The sequence below is a fragment of the Calypte anna genome, chromosome 6, assembly GCF_003957555.1.
Source record: "Calypte anna isolate BGI_N300 chromosome 6, bCalAnn1_v1.p, whole genome shotgun sequence".
Taxonomy (NCBI): domain Eukaryota; kingdom Metazoa; phylum Chordata; class Aves; order Apodiformes; family Trochilidae; genus Calypte; species Calypte anna.
In genome coordinates this window covers 13,950,349-13,972,871 of record NC_044252.1, presented here as the reverse complement: position 1 = coordinate 13,972,871, position 22,523 = coordinate 13,950,349, and the positions used below count along the sequence as shown (strand labels likewise).

Sequence of the window (22,523 nt, the reverse complement as noted above, 5' to 3'; positions counted from 1 at the left end):
CTCCACTTTTTCAACAGCACATATTTGAAGGCACAAAATCTGCCCAATGAACATGAGCAGGGTCAAGAGCCAAAATTAGTAGCTTTATTCTGGAAATAATACCCTTACAGAAATTTCCCAGAGTACTCAGACCCTCGGGCTACATTTACTAGTGATATTTCCTACAGTAGCTGTCAGAAAGGCTGCTCTGTACTTTATGGAGAGCCTTTTCTGCTGTACAGAAAGACCCTAGCAGTAAAATGTTTTGCAAATCTCAAGCTTCCACAGCTTGCGTTCTGTGAGTTTTATTGGGCCCATCTTCTCTCCTCCAAGCTGGAGGCAAGACAATACTGCTTGATTCTTGGTACAATAGAGTATTTCAGAGGCTGTTGTTAAAACCATACCCTCTGCATGTGCTGGTCTCAGGTAAGGAAGTTTAATCTGACCTACCTCATCCACAGGACACAAATATATATCTGCCTGCAGAAGATGCCAGCACTATGCTGGTCCCACTCCCCCCTGTTCTGTTCCAAATCCACCATTCTGGCCAAGTTAAAAGGCTCTGCTTCAGGGAACTCAGATTTCAATCTGCTGTTTGCAACAGCACAGAATCTTTCTTGGTTCCTTACCCACAGGTATTTTCTGACTTAAGTTACAACAAACCAACTTTTCAAACTTTTCTTTTTGAAAACCACTTCTGACGAGGTAGCAAGTTGTTTCTTGGCTAGAACACAAAAGTATTTAGGTTTAGTTGTCAGTACATCACTATGGAGAGGGAGGCTTGAATCTAACAAAGACTCCCATCTTCTTCACCCATATCACCCAATTAGCAGATCTAAGCCAGTTAAAAACAGCATCTTTTGAGAGTGAGCCTTTCCACAGCCATATTCATCCACAGGAAGATGCAGCATAGACAAGTTTAATGGGTATTAAACTTCTCTATTAGCACAGCCTCATGGCTTCCCTGGCTAATACACAATTAGTTAGCTAACAGGAACACTCAGGCTGGTTCACCAAACTTTTGCTAGACAAAAAACCACCAAGCTTCTTCCAAATCTCTACTGCTGCTGCTTTTAATTCCCATGCTGCATAGCAGGCTGCTTTTCAGAAAAATAAAAATAAAATTTTAAAAATTCTTTATATGAACAAAGCTGGTTACTGCTTATCAAATAGAGTACCAAAAGAGTGTCGACTCCCTCTTACCCTCTACAGATTCCCCATGTGTTTTAAAGATCATTTATTTCTGTGACAAAAATATCTGCAGTCCCTGGCCAAGGTCTTGAATGAAGGCACACTCTATAGCAGGCTGGCCTAAAGACAAAGAAACACAGTCTAAATACTCAAGGCAGGAGATGAAAAAGGAAAAAAACAGAGGAAAAAACAGCAAACCAGGTCAGAAGCATCTCTCCTGAGTCAGGAAGGAATGCCCTCAGCAGCTCAGCACAACTTTGCCTCATGAATCAAAGGTCTCTAAGGACTTATGTCTTACTCAGAGAATTTACTTATTTGTTTCTGTATTCCATTCTTGCCACAATTTGTGTATCACTAACCTCTCCCTACCCTTCAATTCAAAACAACCACAATTCTCATTGTAAAGGAATTTCCTCCATCCACAAGATTTCTTCCTGCAAGGACAGTGACCTCTTGTCTCTGTCACTGCTGCTAGAGCATCCTCCTTCAGGAGGATTTACATCTGCTTTGTTTCTATTCCAGCAATTTTACTCAAACATCACAGTTTATTTAATTCCATTTTGAATATTGGAACACTTTATGACAGAGTTCATTCACAATAAAATGTGTAAATACTATTTGAAGGTTAACAGAAGACTTTAGTTACCTTATGAATTTCTGTAGATTTGAAAACCTGAGATGAATTACAGGAGAAGGTACCTGAAACTCTCAGTCCCTTACCAATAAAACTACTACAGGTTTGAAAAGGAGCACAACATGGCATGTGCTGTCACCATGGTTTATCTTTCATCAGCATTGAGTATGATCAGACAATTTACTGGTTTGTGTGAACCTGCCTCCTGGGGTGCTGCAGGGCCTCTTGGAGCAGGCTTTGTATGCTGATAGAGTATTCCTGGGACACCATTGGAAAACCATCTCTAAAATTACATGCAGGAGGTCACTGGCAAATTCAGTACCTCTGGTACAAGTTGTGCTCCTCCAGGGACACAGGTGTCACAGCCTCCCATGCAAGCAGAAGTGATGCTGGATATTTTTGTAACCCTTCTTGAGACAAGTCCCAAGCAGAGCAAAGGGAAACCCTCTCTACAAGGAGAGGACAAGCTGATGGATAACAAAGCAGGAGGAGTGGAGTACAGGCAGGCAACCTGTGCCCAGAAATGCCAGGGAGCCCTAGGAATGACCTTGGAAATCACTTGCTACACTACCAGAACAAGCTCAGACACAGTTAGGTACCATTTAACTTCACCAGCCCAGTCTTATAAATCATACATAAAGCTGCAGACAGACTCATTGCACCAACACAAGGGTTTCTCACCAAGCTTTCTCCTAGTTCTTTTGACCACTATTTATCACCACAACACATCTCATTTCCCTAATAAGACAAAATGTACAAAGTAGCAATGGAAAATAATCCATCATGGCAAAAGGTGAGATGGGATCTCAAAGGTTTGTCAACAGCAGGGAAAGTTCAGTGGTACTGACTGCACCTACCCAGATGAGTCCAGAGTGGCCAGACCTGCCCATCACAGGGTTAAGTTGTTGTATCACAAATCTGAAGGGGTTTTTACCTTTGCAATTGCATCTTTTCTTCTGGAAAACAGGCATTGAGAAAAAATAAAGTAGAACTAATGACAACTATTTAGAGATTTGAAAGTAAAGAATATAATCTTCTAAAATTAATAATCCTATTTTGGAGGACAGGATGAAGCTCAGCTTTCAGGGAATAATTTCATAAATTATATGGGACCTCTACTTTTATTTATTGCTTAAGAATTCAGCTGGTTGGCTGCTTCAACCAGTTTGCTGTTTGATTTTTTTCACTCAATGTGTCTCTATATCAATGAGAAGAATAAATGAATATTTTCACAGACATCTCTTTCAAGTACATTAAATCCTTAATTACGCATACAGTTACAGAATCTACTTTGTTACAATCAAGCAACCTGCTACTCATGGCAGCAACCCATGCAGCATCTTCCTGTGAAATATAATTTTGCACAACTCAATTACAAAGCTGTTTGGACAGACTAATTCAAGCATATGTTATCTCCTTCATATCTGCAATGCCTGTCTGTCTTGATGAGCTTTAACACCAACATGGTCCACATTATCACTTCACAAAACTTTCTACTGTTATTAACTAGAAGTTGTTTGGGGGGAGAACAGAGCCAGTCACCTTTAAATGTCTTCATTTCCTTAGCAGGAAAGCAAAGCTGACCTGACTGAATTCCTATTCCTAGAAGCTATCACACAGGAAAAACAAATGGAGTACCTGCAGGTTTTTTAAGTTTTAAAAAATATTTTTTCCTGTCCTCTAGATGCAAAACAGTTCAGCTGACACCATGAAGCAGAGCCACAGAATATACTCCTTTTTTCATTAGAGCATCTTTAATATAATAAAATGTTGCTCTGTTCAAAATGGTGGCATTCCAAAGCTGTTACTCCCTAGCACGGATTCCCATTTAGACACCAAACCATTTTCTTTAGTTTTGGTTAGCCTTTGGCAGCAGTTTGCAGGAGTTGGAAAGCAATGATCACTGCCTAGTTGACAATCAGATTGCACAAGTGTTCCCACCAACCAAACACATCACAGCATTCCCAATCAACACAGCATTTTTCCTCATGCAATGACTACAAGTCCCCAGCCTTGCTGCTGGGCAATAGCAGATTACATCCATCCAGTGATTGCTCCCCCATGAAAACCTGGACCTTTTGCAGGCTAATGGTCACAGCTGTCCTCAGACAGAGACAGTGACTCTGGGTAACAGCTGCCTTTCCTATGTACATCTATCTATTTTAATTGCAATAGATTACGTCCACAACATAGAGAAGCATACATATGTCACAAACCTCTCCATTACACACATTTCTCTGTACTAGACCACAGGCCTAATATACCACTTAGAGATCATTTTATGACTAGTTTATTCCAGCTACATTATACAATTTATATTTGGTGTTTAATAATTTGTTTCTCAGCTCTTCTCCACTACAAAAAAAGTTTCTCATGTTGTCTGCATAACCTATCTGTAAACTACTATAAACACAAGTGTCCAGGTTCATAAATTCTGCCCCCAGGTGTCCAGGTTCATAAAAGCTACACCTGGCAATGCCACACACTGCCTTGTCTGCCCCTCAGGAGACAGACTGACTTTTTATCAGTGTTCAGTGCAGAGAATGAAGCTAAAAGGTTCTCTTGAAGATCCCAGTGTCTGCTGGTCTTCAAAGAAACAGCAGCCAAACCCAGCCCATTTTGCTGTCTTCATCAGTGGATGCAAACCTTGGCCCACAATTTAGACTGGGAGATCACAGAACCACAGAATTGTCCCAGTTGGAAAAGTCTGCTAGTACTGAGTCCAACTATCAGCCCAGAAAAATCCACCATGACCACTAAAGCACCTCCTGAGGTGCCACATCTACATGTGAGGGGCAGAGCCAGAGAGTCACCCATCTGTTACTGGTTGGTGTAAAGCCCAGCAGAATTTTTATACAGCCACAAAGAAAGGAATCAATGGCAAGATTTTGAAATTTTAAAGCTAAATTTTGTGTAAGCCTTTGAAGACCCCTGACAGTAACATAGCTCTGACAGGAATCTGCAGATTGGAGACCCCTTACTACACTCATGACCTCTTTGGGGAGAGAAGAGAAAAAGAAGGAAAAGGGCAAAAGTTAAAACTCCCAAACTGCAAACCTGCCTAGTAGGCATACATGGAAGCAGCCTGGGGAGCCACCACCCCACCCTCAAGGATCTCAGCCAAAAAGGAGGGAGACATGGTACCCCCAAACCCACACAAAGCAGGCTTTCACCCCTCTGCCAAATAGAGGGCATAAAATAGAGGCATAAAATCCTTTTCTCTCTTCCCTGTTAACTTCTTTGGATTCTTTCTACCATCCAACACAGCCTTTGCCAAGCTTCTCTGGCCCACTCAGGAATTCCCTAGGAAAGAAGTTTCCTCCTAGTTCCTCTGCCCTTCACCTTTACTTTCTAAACACACATCTGTATTCTTCATCTTTGCTTTACTTCCCTCAGAGTAGGCTGCAAAGCAGGGGGGAGCCCCATGCTTGCAAAGCCAGAACAGCCTAAAAGTAAATTTAAAAAAAATAAAAGTAGCTCCTGTTTGGTTTTACTTATTTTGATTTGTAGCAACTGGAACAGCTGAATTTTGCCCCCAGAAATTGTCTCATACTCTAGTGATCATGTACTGGAAAAACATTTTATGCACTGAAGTTGCTTGGTAAAGGAGAAATATCCATCTCTGGATTAATTACTCTTTCACCTGAGGCTGCAGTGGGGAGCACAATGCTGCTCTTCAATATCACAAACATCCTAGTGGTTTTCCACAATTCTTACTCTGTACTGCCCAGAACAGATGCCAATCCAGAATAAACACAAAGAAATTAGACTTCACAGCTGGAAGACCACAGTAAGCCTGGTACACAGGAACACTATAAAAATGATCTCAGAAACAGTCATAAACGGACTAAAAGGTCGTATTTTTATCATACATTTTGAGCAAAAGGAAACTTACCCTTCAGGCCAGCTGACTCAGAGTAACAGCTGTAGCTGACCACAGTAACACAGCTCCCAAAGGGAATGCAAAGAGGTGCCAAAAAAGCAAGTATCACAGCTCTCATCTCCAGTGGATTATTCTATCCTAAAAATGATAAAATAAGGAGCAAAGATAAGCTGTGCATACTTACACTGCACAGGTAAGGAATACATGATTATAACACCAGCATTCCCTTACTCAAAACCATTAATTTTCCTCGGTTTATCTTAGCATTAAGCATTTACTAATTAAAGATTAGTAAACAATACAAATTAAGAAGTTCCTCATACAGGCCAGCTTCCCCTGGGGTTGTCTCCAGGGGTGCTGCTTTTCTAATCTCCAGTAAGAACTAGGATATCTTGTTTCTCCCAGCAGAAGTCTCTTCCCAAATACTTATTCTCCCAACATTCATATTTTTACATTGCACAAAGACAGAAAGCAGGACTAGCGGTAGGGACACAGGGATCTGCCTCACCTCTCAGGCTTGATACCCCCACAGGTATCAGCCAGGCATCTGCTCATCCCCATACACAAGGTTTTTATACACTGTTCCCTGTTCCATGGATCAGGACTCCCTGTCCTTGACCTGCCTCCATTTAACAGCTCTCAGCTGAATTGCTATCAATTTTTATTGCCCTTTTCAGCACACTTAAACTTTTGCTGTTTGCAACTGCTTGTGGGAATGTATTCTCCAGTTTCACTGAACTTTGTACAAAAGACATACCTTGTTAGCCCTGAATCTGCCAGATATTTCCTATTGCATTCCCACCTCTTGTATTAGGAGAAATGAGCAATGTCCTTCCACCTCATTAAATGCAATGCATGCATGAGAAGTGTGGATTATTGGGAAGATTTCTGCTCTTGGTGTCTTGGGAAAGTTAGCAATTTTCAAGGTTTCCTTCTCTGACTGAGATTCCTCTGGTATATTTGACAAGCTTAGCAAACTTCTTCTATGCATAGCTTCCTTTTTTCCTAAGCTAACACCTCTCCTCCCTGCACTGTGTGGGATTGTGCTGCATCCAAGAGGCACAGCTGAGATCTGAACCAGATACATTGCCCAGCATCACACATTGTCCACACAAGGACAGCACCTGCCCTAAGAGGCTCCAGTGTCTTGAAAGCAAGAAAACAGGAGTCAACATAAGAAATACTTAAATTTTTAACTCCATCCTGAAGCCAAACAGCATAACTATTTGATATATGTTGAATTTTTATAATAGTATAACCTTGAGAAATAGCTACAATCTCCATGAACTCTTCCAATAAAGATTATGTTTGAGAAATTTTCTGTTATATATATTAAACATTTCTTGGGAAGCAGAAGCAAGAAGTGGCTGTACTGCCTGCCTTCTGTCACAACACTAGCTGGGGTGTTTTTTTATTAAGTCTTAAGAATTAGGAAACAGCCCAGGATCACCATGAAAATGTGTCTTTTGCTTTCTAGCATTTTAAAAAGAGAAATCCAAGTTCTTCAGGAAGCTATGCTACCTCCTTTCTACATTCACTTTCCTGAAGTCTGATAAAGGACACGTCATTAAAGCATCTGGCTGACAGTGGTCGAGCATAATTATAATAAAGGCATGTGGCCAAACCAGAGTTTTTAGACCTAGGGTATCTTTTTACAAATAAGAAGTTCTCCAGTAGTATTTGAACCACTTTTGAAACTTTCAAACCTGAATTTTAATAATCAGCTGCAACAAAAGAGGTATTTGCCAAATTAACAGCCCCAATGCAACTTCTATAGACTAACCACTAGAATCATAGAATCATAGAATTAGCCGGGTTGGAAGGGACCTCAGAGATCATCTAGTCCAACCCTTGACCCACCGGAGCAGTTGCTAGACCATGGCACTGAGTGCCACATCCAGTCTTTTTTTAAATGTCTCCAGGGACGGAGAATCTACCACCTCACCGGGCAGTCCATTCCATAGCCTAATCACCCTCTCCGTGAAGAAATTCTTTCTAATATCTAACCTAAACCTCCCCTGGCACAACTTAAGACTGTGTCCTCTTGTCTTGTTGAAGGTTGTCTGTGAAAAGAGTCCAGTTCCCACCTCGCTACAGCCTCCTTTCAGGTAGTTGTAGAGAGCAATGAGGTCTCCCCTGAGCCTCCTCTTCTTCAGGCTGAACAGCCCCAGCTCTCTCAGCCTCTCCTCATAGGGCCTGTGCTCGAGTCCCTTCACCAGCCTGGTTGCCCTCCTTTGGACCTGTTCCAGGACCTCTACATTCTTCTTAAACTGAGGGGCCCAGAACTGGACACAGTACTCGAGGTGTGGCCTAACCAGTGCTGAGTACAGGGGCAGAATCACCTCCCTGGACCTGCTGGTGACGCTGTTTTTGATACAGGCCAGGATGCCATTGGCCTTCTTGGCCACCTGGGCACACTGCTGGCTCATGTTCAGTTTCTTGTCGATGCAGACTCCCAGGTCCCTTTCTGCCTGGCTGCTCTCCAGCCACTCTGTCCCCAGCCTGTAGCGCTGCATGGGGTTGTTGTGGCCAAAGTGCAGGACCCGGCACTTGGCCTTGTTGAACCTCATCCCGTTGGAATCGGCCCAGCTCTCTAGTCTGTCCAGGTCCCTCTGCAGAGCCCTCCTGCCTTCGAGTTGGTCCACACTTCCTCCCAGCTTGGTGTCATCTGCGAATTTGCTGATGATGGACTCAATCCCTTCGTCTAGGTCGTCGATAAAGATATTGAACAGAACTGGGCCCAATACTGATCCCTGGGGGACACCACTAGTGACCGGCCGCCAACTGGATGCAGCCCCGTTCAGCACCACTCTCTGGGCCCGGCCCTCCAGCCAGTTCCTAACCCAGCACAGGGTGCTCCTGTCCAAGCTGTGGGCTGACAGCTTTTTCAGGAGAATGCTATGGGGGACGGTGTCAAAGGCTTTGCTGAAATCCAGGTAGACCACATCCACAGCCTTCCCCTCATCCACCAAACGGGTCACCTGATCATAAAAGGAGATCAGGTTGGTCAGACAGGACCTGCCCTTCCTAAACCCGTGCTGGCTGGGTCTGATCCCTTGCCCATCCTGCAGGTGCTGTGTGATTGCACTGAGGATGATCTGCTCCATAACCCTGCCAGGCAGGGTCAGGCTGACTGGCCTGTAGTTTCCCGGGTCATCCTTCCGGCCCTTTTTGTGGATTGGCGTGACATTCGCCAACTTCCAATCGTCTGGGATGTCCCCCGTGAGCCAGGACTGTTGGTAGATGATAGAGAGAGGCTTGGCGAGCTCTTCTGCCAGCTCCCTCATCACTCTTGGGTGGATCCCATCCGGTCCCATAGACTTGTGGGGGTCCAAGCAGCTCAAGAGGTCACTGACTGTGTCCTTCAATATTACAGGGGGGCTGTTTAGATTTTTATCACCTTCTATAGGCTCCAGAAGCCTGCTGTCAACAGGATAACCTGTCTTTCTGTTGAAAACTGAGGTAAAGAAGGTGTTAAATACCTCAGCCTTTTCCTCATCTTTGATAACTATATTCCCACCCATGTCCAGAACAAAAGAGCCTCCACATGATCTATTGAAATGCCAGAAAACATAATTTTTGGAAGTTGATGACCTAGGATGGTCATTCATCAAGGACAGAAAAGTAACAGAAAATGTATTTTTGAAGGACAATATGTTTGTACATGTTTATTCCAGAAAATATGGAATAAGAGAAGGGCAGCCCTGTGCCAAAAGCCAGCAGCAAATGAAGCCTTTAAGGTCTGACACAGAAACTGATGAAGCTCTACTGACATCTAGTGCTGCACCACTGTTTATCATTGTACTGATGCTGCAGAAGCACCTATCCTAGTCTAAAAAAGAACTCAAAACTAGATCTGAGACAATACTAAAACAAAATTTTTCAGATTTAATATTTTAAAACACAAAAGGTCAGGGCCTTTGTTAAATTGGTCTTTGTTAAATCTACCTCTCCAAGCAGAGGAGATTTTTTAAGCAGCTTCCCCCTTTAACCCTCCCCTCATCCTGACCTGCCTCTGGCCTAACAGACAGGGTATTTCTAGCACCACGGGAGGTCTGGACTTTCACAGAATACTCACAATTTGCAGTCCAAAATTTTATTTTTATTTAACCAAATCACCCATTATAACCCCAGTGCTGGGCACAAGACTGAGAAGGGTTGTCAGGAATACTGATTTTGAGATGGCTCACTTGGCAGCTGAAGATATGCAGCTGAAACATAAATACACAACATTTTCTAAGGGCTCCTCAAGTGTGCAGAGCTTGTGCTGTCAGCATCTGAGTAAAAAAAAATAAAAAAAAAAAAAAAAAAGCAGTCATCACCAACTGATGATCATAGTGTGGAACAAAAAACAAGTCTGATCAGCCTTTGCTGATGAACAGTGCCTAAAAATTATTTTTAATTAAAAGAACCGCATGTCAAAAGCTAAAATCCCCATGGAGAGTAGCCATCTCTGCTATGAGTTTCACAGATCCAGAACCATCCCAGGGTTTATCTTCTCATGCTGTTGAGATATTCACAACCTCAGTAAGAACAGAAGTGCCACAAAATGCAAGGGGACCTGCCAGGCTCCAGGGCCTCCCTTCTGTGATGGGGATCTGCAGGCATGGAAATCATTCTCCATGTGTAAGGGAGCTGCATGGGATATTTCTTATGTTTAAGGTAGATGGTGGCACACAAGTCAGGATTAGTATGACATGTTTCAGAAAAAAATGAGCCAGGGGTGGAACTAAAAGTGGTGGGTTTATGTCCTACCAAAGGAAAAGCAGAGAAAGAAAAAAAAGGAAACCAAAAAACCCTGAATCAATGGAAGGGTCTTAGGAAGGGAAGCAGACTAGCTGAGTGGCATGGTAATGAAACAGGACCAGAATTCAGGATACTCCACAAACAAACATCATACTTGTCTGGAGGCACTGAAGAAATAAAACTTTTCCCTGGGATTTTGAATAGGAATCCATAGCTACTTTTGGTGGTACCTGCACACATCATCAATGCCTTCCATGGGCTTGACTTTGCATGCACTTTTCCTCTTTCTCAGAGCTGAAGTTGAACCAGCCTCCCCTGTTCAACCCTCCCTTGGTCACACAAGCTCCAGGGGCCCTGCAAGAGGAACCCAAAGGCTCAGTTCCCATAGTCTGACCCTCTACAAAGTCCTGATGGGAGGAAGGAAGCAGAGAGAGAGTGAATCTACAGCATGGTCTGATGCTGAATACCTGTAGTGAAATGAGGCAATCAGGTGTTGCTAATTACAAGGTGGGAGGTGTGAGCTTGTGTTAAGCCCACAAGCTTAAGTGGTTAGGGCAACCAATCCTGCACATGCACAGCTGGGGTAAACCCTAATTGGGCACAGGTGGGCTTAACACAAGCTCACGCCTCCCACCTTGCAATTAGCAACACCTGGTTGCCTCATTTCACTACAAATACCACCATCCCTGCTGGGTACAGAAGACATATCCCAGTCAGCTCCAAGCATCACTTGTGGCACCACCCCTGTTAGGGTCTGCCCCTTAAGGGAGTGCCAGTGACCAGGAGTGTCACACTCCAGTTTGTGCAGGCAGGGTGCTGATGCTGGAACAGGGAGCAAAATGGTGTCTATCTGGCAGAAAACCACGGTGTTCCAAAGCCCTGCACCAGGCAGGATGGAGCTCAGGTAGGAAGGTGCTGCCGGCCACCTGTCAGGCTGTAGGAAGTGCCCTGCTCTCTCAGTTGCACCTGGTGACAGCAGTAAACACCCCTGTGGCAGGTGTGCCCGAGGAGAGGAGCTCTTCTGCTTGGTAGCTGTGAAGAGATGAGTAGGTTAAGGACCATCAGGGAGTGTGAGAGTGAAATGGTCTGTGGGGCTGTGCTATGAGCCAGGCAAGGCTGATAACACAGAGTGCTCCCTGTCCTCTCTCTGTGACTGAAACTGATGACCTAGAGGATGGGGAGCAATGGCAAAGAGTTACTGTCCAGCACAAGAGGAATGGCAGGTGTGCCCCTCCAGTACCTGTTTCACATCCCTCAGTGACCCTGCAAAATATATGTGATGCTTTTCAAGGGGAAATGCCAAAGATGATGGCTCACTAAACTTGGAGGTGCCACTGAAGCCAAGTCAGACTGAGCCTCACATCAAAACAGCCTCAGTAAGGGAAAAGAGAGGGGCTCTTTCCATAGTGACTGCTTCTAAGGGGAGTGGAAGGCCTAATTGCAGGCCAGAGCCACTTCTTAGGGACATCAGCAGCCTCCCTGGGGACAGGATTCAAGATCTACAGAGAAAATTCCCTACCCTAGTTCAGATTACTGCCCCATTACTGATACTTCAGGTAGGCAGTAATGAGGTAGCAGTAAGAAGCCCAAGGGCAATGGAGAGAGACTGCAGGGCCCTGGGATGGCTGGTGAAGGGATCAGGAGCACAAGTATTGCTCTCCTCTATCCCACCAGCTGCAGGGATTGATGAGGGGATAACTAGGAGGAGACAGCAGATCAACTCCTGGCTCTGAGACTGGTGTTACCAGCAGGAATTTGGGCTCTTTGATCTTAGGTTGATTTACAGGACACCAGGCCTGCTGGGAACAGATGGGGAAGAAGGATCCTGGGACAAGACTTAGCAGGGCTCATTGAAAGAGCTTTAAACTGGATTTAAAGGGGAATGGGGATGAAACCAGACTTACTAGAGGGAAGCCTGAGAGCAATGTGCCAGTGCTTGTGGATAAGTGTGCTAGCAAAGTCTTAAAGTCTGTTGTCTCTTCATTTGGTAATGAAAAAGGGTCAATCAATAAAGAAGGGTAAATCATGAGCATACTCCTCACTTCTGTACCTTTTCTATTCTAGAGGCCTTCTTGCTCCAGATATTGCGGTACCAATGTCAAAAACAGACCCAAAAAGCTACTAGGCAGGGGAATAAGAAATCAATTCCAGCTGACTGGATCCCAATGTGTGGTTAAAGTCAGTGGACTGAACTCTGTAAAGGCCCCAGCTGAGGAGGGATGCAGAGGAAGTGTAGCACTGGAGACTTGCCACCTTCTTCTACTCTTGGGTTGTTTTTTTTTATTTTTTGCAATCTTGTTAAGTCTCTGTACAATTATTTTAAAAAGGACACTCAACAAAAAGTTGCCAGCTCTAAAAAGGAGTGTTTTATATTTCCCAAGGATACCTCTCCTTCAGCAGCTGTATGAAGGTCTAACACAAATAAAGGCTTCACATTTAGATTACTCTAAGCTATTCACACGAATACTCAACTCAAATACAAATTCATACAAAAGTTCAACTTAGGTCAAACTTAGGAACTCCACTTAGCACTAAAATTACTTATGTCAGACCCAAGATTTCAGAGACAGTTTGATCAGAGCTGCTGAAAACTTTTAGGTTCTGTCAGAACCACCTCCTACAAACTTCTGTGAGCTGCTGGGCCCTAATAGACTGAAAAATCCAGTTACATACTTTTTTATTGGCTTTAAGGTTAACTGTAATTTGACAAAAAGAATGTGTATGAGCCATGATTTTGGTTTAATTTGTTGAACAGCACAAAAGCCAAGAGAAAGGCTTGTGCAAACTGTCCCACTCTCAAGTGTCTTTATAATGCAGTACATTTTTCTAATTTGCAATGATAACTACAAATGCATGGAAATACATCTGTTGGCCCAGAGAGACTATAACTATTGCTTTGGTACCTGGATTGCTCTTTTTCCATTTTATTGCTACCATTTTCCTCATACTGGCCACCAAACCAGTTTAACCAATTATGATATGCCTATTCATTAATTTTTAGACTGTGGTTTTAATACTCAAATTTAATAAAAATCAGATGTGGAAAATGGGCTGAGACCCTGCTGTCTCATTCATGAAAGTATTATTTCTCTTCACAAAAATATTCTTCATGAGATTATCCTTTTTCTGTACAAAGAAGGCTGGACAGCATATATTAATAATCACTACTTAAGCCTGTGGCAACAACTGTAATTTAATGGGTTATTCTGGATCTTTGCTGCATGTTGAGGAGGGCAGTGTGCTGCTGGAAGAGGGTTTGGAATGACAGGGAGTCCCTGAGCTCAGTGTAGCATAAGCAGAGGAAAAGGAGGAAGATGCTCTGAGCATCAGAGCTGGAGAGTAGAAATGTCCTGAGCTGGGAGATGGATTACTCCTGGCACCAAGTGACACCAGAGTGACTGTGAGCAGGGCAAGGCCTAACACAAGGCAGTGGGATTCTGCATCAGGGCCCATCCAGCTCCACTTTCTGCTAGTTCAAACCATATGGAGTATTCAAGCTATAGGACTATGGCTTTTATGGGCTGAGACAGTAGCATTCACTGCCTGGATCAGATAGAGATCAAATACAAATTCCCAATGGTTTTTGATTCCTAATCATTATGTGTTTCCAGAATTGCCTCCCCTACCCACAAATTTACACAAGCAAGTATTGGAGAAGCCCAAGGGCTTATCCTAGAAGAGACACTACTTCAGTTTCAGACCTGAGGTATTTGAGAACAAAAGGTTTCTGTTGCCCAGAGCCCAGGAAGTCATTATTTTCTTGTAGCTGTTCCTGGTTTATTCCTGGCTTTTCTTTTAAAAAGTAATTTTGCAAAATTGGTACTTTGGCACAGAACTATTTGATAGCTTCCCATCTGTTTGCCCAGTTACATCCACTAAATTAGCTAATAAAATAAAAGTTTTGATTGCTAGTCACACTACAAAGCTTACACAGAAATGGGAAATGGGCTGCATTCAAATTCTCATGCTTCATCAACCAAAGTGTTTACTGACACCCATTCTTTTCTGCTGGCAGTGGGGACATAGAGTGCAGCAGGCCATGGGTTGCCCTCCAGATGCACTGCACAACACACGGGTAGATTTGTTTGCTGAGAGTGGAAGAAAGCACAGAGATGAGGAAAACATGTACTGACTGCAGGTGTTCTACAACTTCTATTCTAGATTTGTCATCAGATCTTGTGATGATCTAATCCACAAACTCACTGAAGTTGCATTGAGTGCAAGCCGCATTTGGGGCTGGCAAGAAGGATGAAGCAAAGATAGCAGAGCAGCAATAGGGGATTAAATGTCTGGTATTAAAGGTAAGCCCTCATAATGGCTCCCTAGTAATCCCATTCCCCTTCCACAGCCACAATCTTTGACAGCTTCCCCTGTACCCAGAAGAGGCATTTGCCTTCCCCAAAATGGGCCAAACCAAGGAAGACAGCAAAAAATCAGTAATTTCTATGTCATATTGGTTTCCAGGAAACCAATTGGCTGCAGAAAGCCCCAGCTGGGCTGGAGAGAGCACATGAACAGATGATCCAGGGCAAGGCAAGAGCAGGACCTTAGGTTTAGCAGCCATTAGCTCTTAGTCACAGTTCCTCCTTCACTCTAAAACAAGGAAATGGGGTTTCCTTTAGAGGATTTTTCAATACATAGCTATCATTCAGGTTTTATTTAAATTAAAAATCCAACAAAAACTAGATCCTCTCAAAACTACACTTCTTGCTTCAGTTCTAGCCACACCCCCTTTTTAATTATTTCTTCAACTCTGGAGCATGCAGACCCATGGGACAACACTGAGACTGCTGAAAACATTTAGAAAGCTTTGGGCATACAAGCAAGACAACACATTTAAAAAGCAAAAACAAATTAACAAAAGCCAAACAACCCCCCTCCCTCCAAACACCAGAACAGATTCACAATGGAAGGGGAAGGCTGTTTCTGCAGGCTTTCAGAATTAGGGATCTGATGATGGATGCAAAAGGACTTGTAATCACCATCATACAGTCTCTGGTGGACTCATTATGTGTTTTCCAGGATGAGTTTAAAAGGTAAACATAAATTTTATATGCAGATGTCCTACATAAACAGTGTAATTCATTTGCTGGAAGGTATGCTATGCTCTGTATTCCAATATAACTGCAGGCATTGTTCACAAGTATCCCTGTCAGTGGAATCTATTAATTGGCACCAACTGTTCCAATATAATCACAACCATGATGTCTGTCAGTTGATTGGTTTAATTTTACTTTCACATCTGCAATAATTCTGTTGCCTGCCTTAATATAGGCAATAAATTCTTTCATACACAGCTCAGGTTATGTTCTTTTTGAGGAAACTCAAAAGAATTCTGCTTTACAACCCAGAGCACAAAGGAAAAATGCAGCTTTTCCACATTTCATCTCTACCTTCCTCTTACTGCCCAACTACTCACCCTTTTCTGAAAAGACAAGGAAAAAAATCAAGTCAGCTTTAACACTTAATCAAACATTAAAGGTAACTTTGAGTTTCAATTCTTCTGAAGTAACTCTGCCATTTCCTAGCTGCTTATCAAGGCCTAAACTGCCCCAAATTTATTATAACACACACCCCTCTTTTTTTATTTTTTTTTTCTCTTGTGTCTCAAGGGGTCGGCTTTGTCTTTTCAAATCTTATTTCCATTCAGAAAAGCACTTCCTAGCAGGGAAGATGGTTTTCAGGAAGAGGCTGGTAGACTGCCATGGAGATCAAATACAACACTGACTAATAATTCAGATGAAACAGAGCTAAGCAACGACTTTTGTTCAAAAAAAACAAGTTCTGGGTTTATTTTTTTGTGTGTGTGGAGCTGGGTTTTTTTCCATTTCACAAAGGTGACACTTCAATACCAAGGCAGATATTCCCAGCAAACAATGGTGAAGGATGCCATGATAATAACACGGTGGTAGAGCAAAACTGGTTAAATCCAAGGTAAACACTTAGTATAGAGGGCACGGAAAAAAGGATAAAGGAGGAGAGGTTAATCAGTGCAGATATTATTTATATTCAAGAAAACTTTTTCTTCACAATCTTCCTGTATTTAAAATAAACCAATTATATTCGCAAGTCACTTGCAGAAAATTTTAATAATTTGCCAAATATACAGCAATTAGAATTAACCTAAATATCACTTATTATTAAGTTACAAAAGTTGGTAGATAGCATAGTACAATGTTCTATAAAATAAACACATGTTATATTAACAATACCCCCTGCAGTCCAATAATGGCAAAAAATAGCAAATGAAATTACACATACAAGTTAGGAGGGTGACTGCTTTAGACACTTGAATCAAAGAAAATGAGACCAGCCAGACTAGATACATTCATCCACCAAGCATAAGTAATGGAGAATTTTAAAAACAATTAACAACATCTGGTGCAATTTCACATGCTTTCATTTATCTTCCAGTAAAGTTCCCAGGGTATTAAAGTGCCTTTGTGCACTCTAGTTTCATTTCTAGTCGGGTGCAACACACGTCATATTTGGAAGTTTCTTCATAGGTCACTTTTTCTAAAAAATAAAATAACTTTTATGCACAGGATTCAAACTGAGGTGTTTTTAAAGTACCTTTGTTCCATTTGCTGTTGAATGTCATAACAAACAAATTCAACTCCAGATACATGGGGCCAATCTCCACCACACAAGACTACAGTAAAAGGTATTTCCTGAAGTGTTTTCTGCTGTGCAATCCTGAGCTTTTTCCTCATTTTTTCCCCCTTTCAAACACATTTATCCTTTGGATGACAACCTTCTCTGTAGCTTCCATTTATAGGTTGCCATAAACCTGGCAATGTGGCAGTATTTGGCCTATGACCATGGAGAGGAAGGTACCCCCCCAGGGAACATCCCATAAGTCCCTACCAGACACTTTGGATCCTATCTGTAGCCATTACCTGCACTGCAGAACTGACCAGATGTCTTGCTCTGGGCTCCTTAACAACTTCCACTGCTTCCCACTCCCCTCTGTTCCTAAAACAAAGCCCCAACATTAATTGCAGTGAGTAAACTTCATGCAGTTTGGCTGTCACTCACCTTGCCCCCAAAATGTCCTCTTCAAAACAAAGATAAGGATGTTTCATAAAACCTACAACCCAGTCTCAACTATGATTCCACTCCTACTCTGTCATGGAAAGGGTGCAAAAGGGAAACTGCATTTCCCAAAGTAGTTGAGGCATTTTGTGTTTTTTAACAACTGCACTTTAACAGCAGTTACAGGGTTTAAGTTTTTTTGTAAATAAAAATTCCACAATGATGCTACAGAAGGTTAGCAGTGGCAAGGGGAAAAGAAGGCACTGAGGAGGAAAGCTTTCTTGGAGAAAAATTAAAAAAGGAAAAAAAAAGAAAAAAAAAAAAAGGAAAAAAAAAAAGAGAGGGAGGATGAACAACTTATCACAACTTCGAACAGCAGATGTGAATGAGTCTCCATCCTCACACTGACACAGCCAGCACTTCACCACTGCTTCTGTTAAATGTGAAAAGGCTCATTTTAAAGACCACATAATCCAGATTTGGATCAGCAGGAGCTCTCTGCAGGTGAGGAAGCTTTACTGGGGCTCTACAGTACACTAACATTACTTAAAATACCATGTGCATTCAAGAAGTATTTCAAGAACTTACTCTCTTTATCAAACTAAAGGGAATTAGTGATTTCCTAATAAAGCTTAAAAATTCTCCATGAAACTGTGTGGTTATGGGCAAGAAGGGTCTGACAATGAAGAAAGGTTTGACTATGGAGAACAGTTCCAAGCTTCATGGGAGCCACATCTACACACAGAGTCTCTGGTTTAGTTCATAAAATTGTTTGATTAAAATATTTTAAGCATCTCATAGTGGTATAATCATTTCTAATGTAATTCATGCAACAAATTCCACCCATATCCAAAAATACCATATATGTAAAAGCTTTTTTATAAAACTTTATACAATTCAACCTCTCATTAGGTAAGCTTATACGCAGTTCTCACAATCACCTAGGTAGGAAGTCTTCAGAAAAGGATATTCTTAGAGTACATGAATGACAGCTGTCCATGAATCTTCCCTTTTGACAATCAGTTATGCTAAACCAAATTCTTATTGCTTAAAATCAAACCAGAGAGGTTTCATCAAGTACAACAGTGCTCAGATACATCACACCAGTCTGGGGAAGGAACCTTCTTTCAGCTTTTGTTTTATGGGACAGAAATACTTATAACTCTTATTACCATTTCTGTAAATATTTCTACAGAACTGTCACCAGTCCTGAACACTGCATCCAGAGAATGAAAGAGTCATCACCAAGAGGGGGACAGATCTAGTGACCAGTGTCTCCCTCTCCATTTTCCAATTAATTTTTTAATCTGTTTAATGATTTCTGTGAATACATCTCCAACTATAACTGAAAACAATTTGATCAGATACAAGACATTACAAACACCAAACCTAAAATGTGCAAGAACAATGTGAATATAACACCTTTGCAGGTATAAATTCACATCTGGTACTATGCCAAAACACCTCTACAGCAAGCTTTATTTACACTATTTCCAATGAAAAATATTATCTCTCAAGCTACATTTTAAATTAGCAGAAATACATCCATAATAACTACTGGTTAGAAAGAACATGATAAAATTATTTTTTTTTTAATTAAAAATATTCTGACAGTTTAACAATATTCCAAGTGCATTACAAACACTGCCATAGTCAACACAACAATCAATACTTAAAGAGCATTCAAACACTGAAGACATTTATCTCAAAGCAGAGACAGGAGATGCACTTATACTAAGAGCACACAGATCACTTTCCAATAACTGACTTCTTTGAGGCAGGTGGTCTGATTTCTCCAGCACAAAATGGATTAAATCCAGAAGAGATGAATTACAGAGGGCAAAAACTCAAGATGAATGTTTCCCCTCATATCTCCTATGAAATATTGTGAATTTATCCTACAAGGCCACTACCAGTCTAAACTACTCTAGTGTGACTATTTATGGGATAGAACAACAAAAATCATATCAGAGAAACCAACAGCAAAGCAAAAAAAAACCCAAAACCAAACACAAACTCTTCTTAAAATATGGCTTGCATTAGTTCACAGAGAGCTGGGAGTTATTTACTTACTGTATGGTACAACAGAAATATCAGGTAGAAAAGAATACTTTCTCCTTCTTTTCTCCTTCCCTCAGCCTTCACCACAATTTGCATAAAAGTTTCAACACCACCATACTGCCCCTCCTGTGTCTTTTTCCATGCTTCCAAAATATTGTTATTAATAGATGGATTTTATTCTTGAATGTACTGGCCAATATTAGCTCTAAAGTTTAAATAATGTAGTTCTACACATAATACCATCTTTCTTCCAATTAACTCAGGTTTTCACAGAGCTAAAATTTCAGCTTGATTTAAAAAAAACATTTGTTTGAAAAAGTATTGATCTCTTTCTGGTATAGGAAACAGATGTCAAATTAAGAGCTTGCAAAGATGTGTAAACAAATGAGTGTATAGTGCAGAATATCACACAGAGAGCTGCAAAAGGCCACAGGGTCACATTTTGTCCACGTGTCACGATGCTTCCAATGACCAAATCAAATCTAAGAGGTTTTATTTCTGGGGCTCAAAGCAGTAAAATCTTGCTCTACAGATGGCAAAACTCCTCTGTCCCAACTTTCTGTATTGCTGACTATGTAGGCATGGCAAGACAGTCACACAGAAGAGAGACACAAAAAATGCTTTAGATATATCATCCTGATCTCAAATATTCCACATGAAAGCTTGAAATTTTCCTGTGGGGGGAAAAAAAAAAACCAAGGAATTGGGACAACTTTCAAATAACACAACTTGCCCATGTATCATTTTTAAAAAATAAATAAAAATTAACAATAAAATAAATATAAAAATAAAAATTAAAAAAGCAAAAATAAAAAATTTAAAATAAAAATAATAAAAATAAAATTAAAATAGCCAGCTTTAGCCCAGGGAGAGAGAGCCACAACTTGACTGTGACAGAGGGATGCTTGGTTGCTCCAGGGTTGAACTGGGTCTTGGCAGTAAAGGGTCCCTCACCTGTATTGCTCCATGTTTTCAGTCAGTGCTCCCTGGAAACTCTTGTTGGAAAAACTACACGCAGCAAACAGCTAGAAGAAATCTTTCTAAGTTTACTTGAAATGCTTTGTTTCCCCATTCAATTAGTTTGCTTTTAAAAGTTACGTTTTTGGAGAGGGGCCATCAAAACAAAGGAGTGAGGCATTTCTCTTAGTCAAGTAAGACACTCGATTAATAGATCTGGCTTTATCTGCTAAACCAAATTAGTTCCTGGAACATTTCGTGCTGGCATTCTTTTACTCTTTCTTAGGAACAAACAGTTTCTCCAGCAGTTGTGCAGTTTAAGCCTGTCACAATATTTTAGTCCAGCATTTTCTTAGCACCTCAACACAAATTAGGTTGCAGTTTGTCACTGGTGACCACTGGCTAGGGACAACCACCCCGAGGGGAAGCACCCACACCAGGGCTGAGAGAACAGAGTCCTGTGACACTGAAAAGCACTTCTTGATACACTGGCTTCCAGGTTAGGCTCCAAACTCAACACGGGATTTCCCTCCAAGCAGGGCTAAACTCCAGTTATTTCAATACAGTAAACACAAGAGGGCAGTACTGAGGACATCAATCCTGCACATGAAAAGATTTTTCAGTCTATTTTCTAAAAACCTGCTAATGGAGATACGGCTCAGTGTCAAGGCTAAGTGGGCAAATGTTACCTATGTTAAAGTCATTAGGGGATCTAGCATAATCCTTGCTTACCGTACAACTGTATTCCTTGGATATAAGCCAACCATATATACTTCATCCTACTAATTCACCTGTCCTGCTTAAATCTCCAGTATCTTCATCCTTTCACGCTCCCTAATTAACTATCAATTATTTTCCTGAGTGAGTTTATAAAAAGTTAAACCCTTCTACCAAAAGTACAAAGACAAATAAAATATAGAACAATACAAACCCAGTTTTACAGCATTACAAGTGCAGAAATTCTTCATGTTGTTGCTCTTCTTTATCATTGGCCCCCAGTAAAAACCATAGCAAAGAATTTAGTTATCCAAAATATTTTGAAGTACAGTGATTAAATTTTTCAGACCATAAATGTAGCCCTGATCCTTTGTGTTACTAGGAAATACATGAGCAAAATCTATCATTCTGACTTCGACGTTTGCACTTTCCTTGATGTCTGCTGGCATGTGACAGAGAACTTTTTCCAGTCGGGGTAAAACGTTTCCATTCAGGTGTTCCTGGGCAATGCACGTGCTGCTTTTCCAGACATTGTCTTGCTCCAAGTGTTCCACTTTTAGTGAGAGTTGGCTGTGGTGCCTCTTAGTGTATGCCTTTTTGTGAAGTGCATAAAATTTGGACAAGCCTTTACTTACGGAGGCCTCGATTTTTCCATTCTCTGTAGAACTTATCACATGAATATTATTATTATATTCCAATATGTCTCCACCTGATAACAGACCCTTGGGCACTCCTCTCCTCTCTGCCAAGGTGACATCACCCAAACGCACAGTTGTTGCCTGACATGAACCTTCATAAACAAAGAGTAATGAGCTTGCATAAAAGTTGAGTTGCCTCTGGCCCTCAAACCACTCCAAAATTTTTTCAATCTTCTGAATGCTGGCAGCTATTGCATCTTTTCTCAAGCAGTATCCATTGTAGAAAAACTTGGAGATGCCTGCAAGAAAGAGACACATTCTGGGATTCTTTTCAGCACTTAAAAGAAATGAAACATTATTAATTTCTTTCAGGGTGAAAACAGTTTTTGCTTTGAAGAATCACTATTCATATAGTTTCCTTCCAGGCAATTTTTAATTGTATCAGAAGTAAATCAAGAGGCTCTGACACCTGCAGTCACCTCACCTGTGTAAGGGTAGATGTTTAATTGTCTTGAAATTTATTTGTCTTGAAATATAAATTAACTAACCAATATTTAATTCACACAGCAGATTCCTTGGTTCTTGCTCCCAAGTCATTTTTGCAAGGATCTCAACAGTTTTGGGCAGGGATCCATTCAATCCTCCAAGGAGAAACAAGCTCAAGCAACTCTTCATCATGTGA

General features: G+C 41.4%; 1 protein-coding gene across 1 annotated transcript in view; it reads right to left on the bottom strand.

The window, feature by feature from the left end:
• Positions 1-16,471: 16,471 nt before the first annotated feature.
• The window catches only part of IPMK (inositol polyphosphate multikinase), a 40,778-nt gene continuing 34,726 nt past the window's right edge, over positions 16,472-22,523 (bottom strand). The window contains exon 6 of the mRNA XM_030453450.1: positions 16,472-22,140. Coding sequence (XP_030309310.1) covers positions 21,506-22,140 — 635 coding nt within the window. The 3' untranslated portion in view covers positions 16,472-21,505. The remainder of the gene's footprint in view (positions 22,141-22,523) is intronic.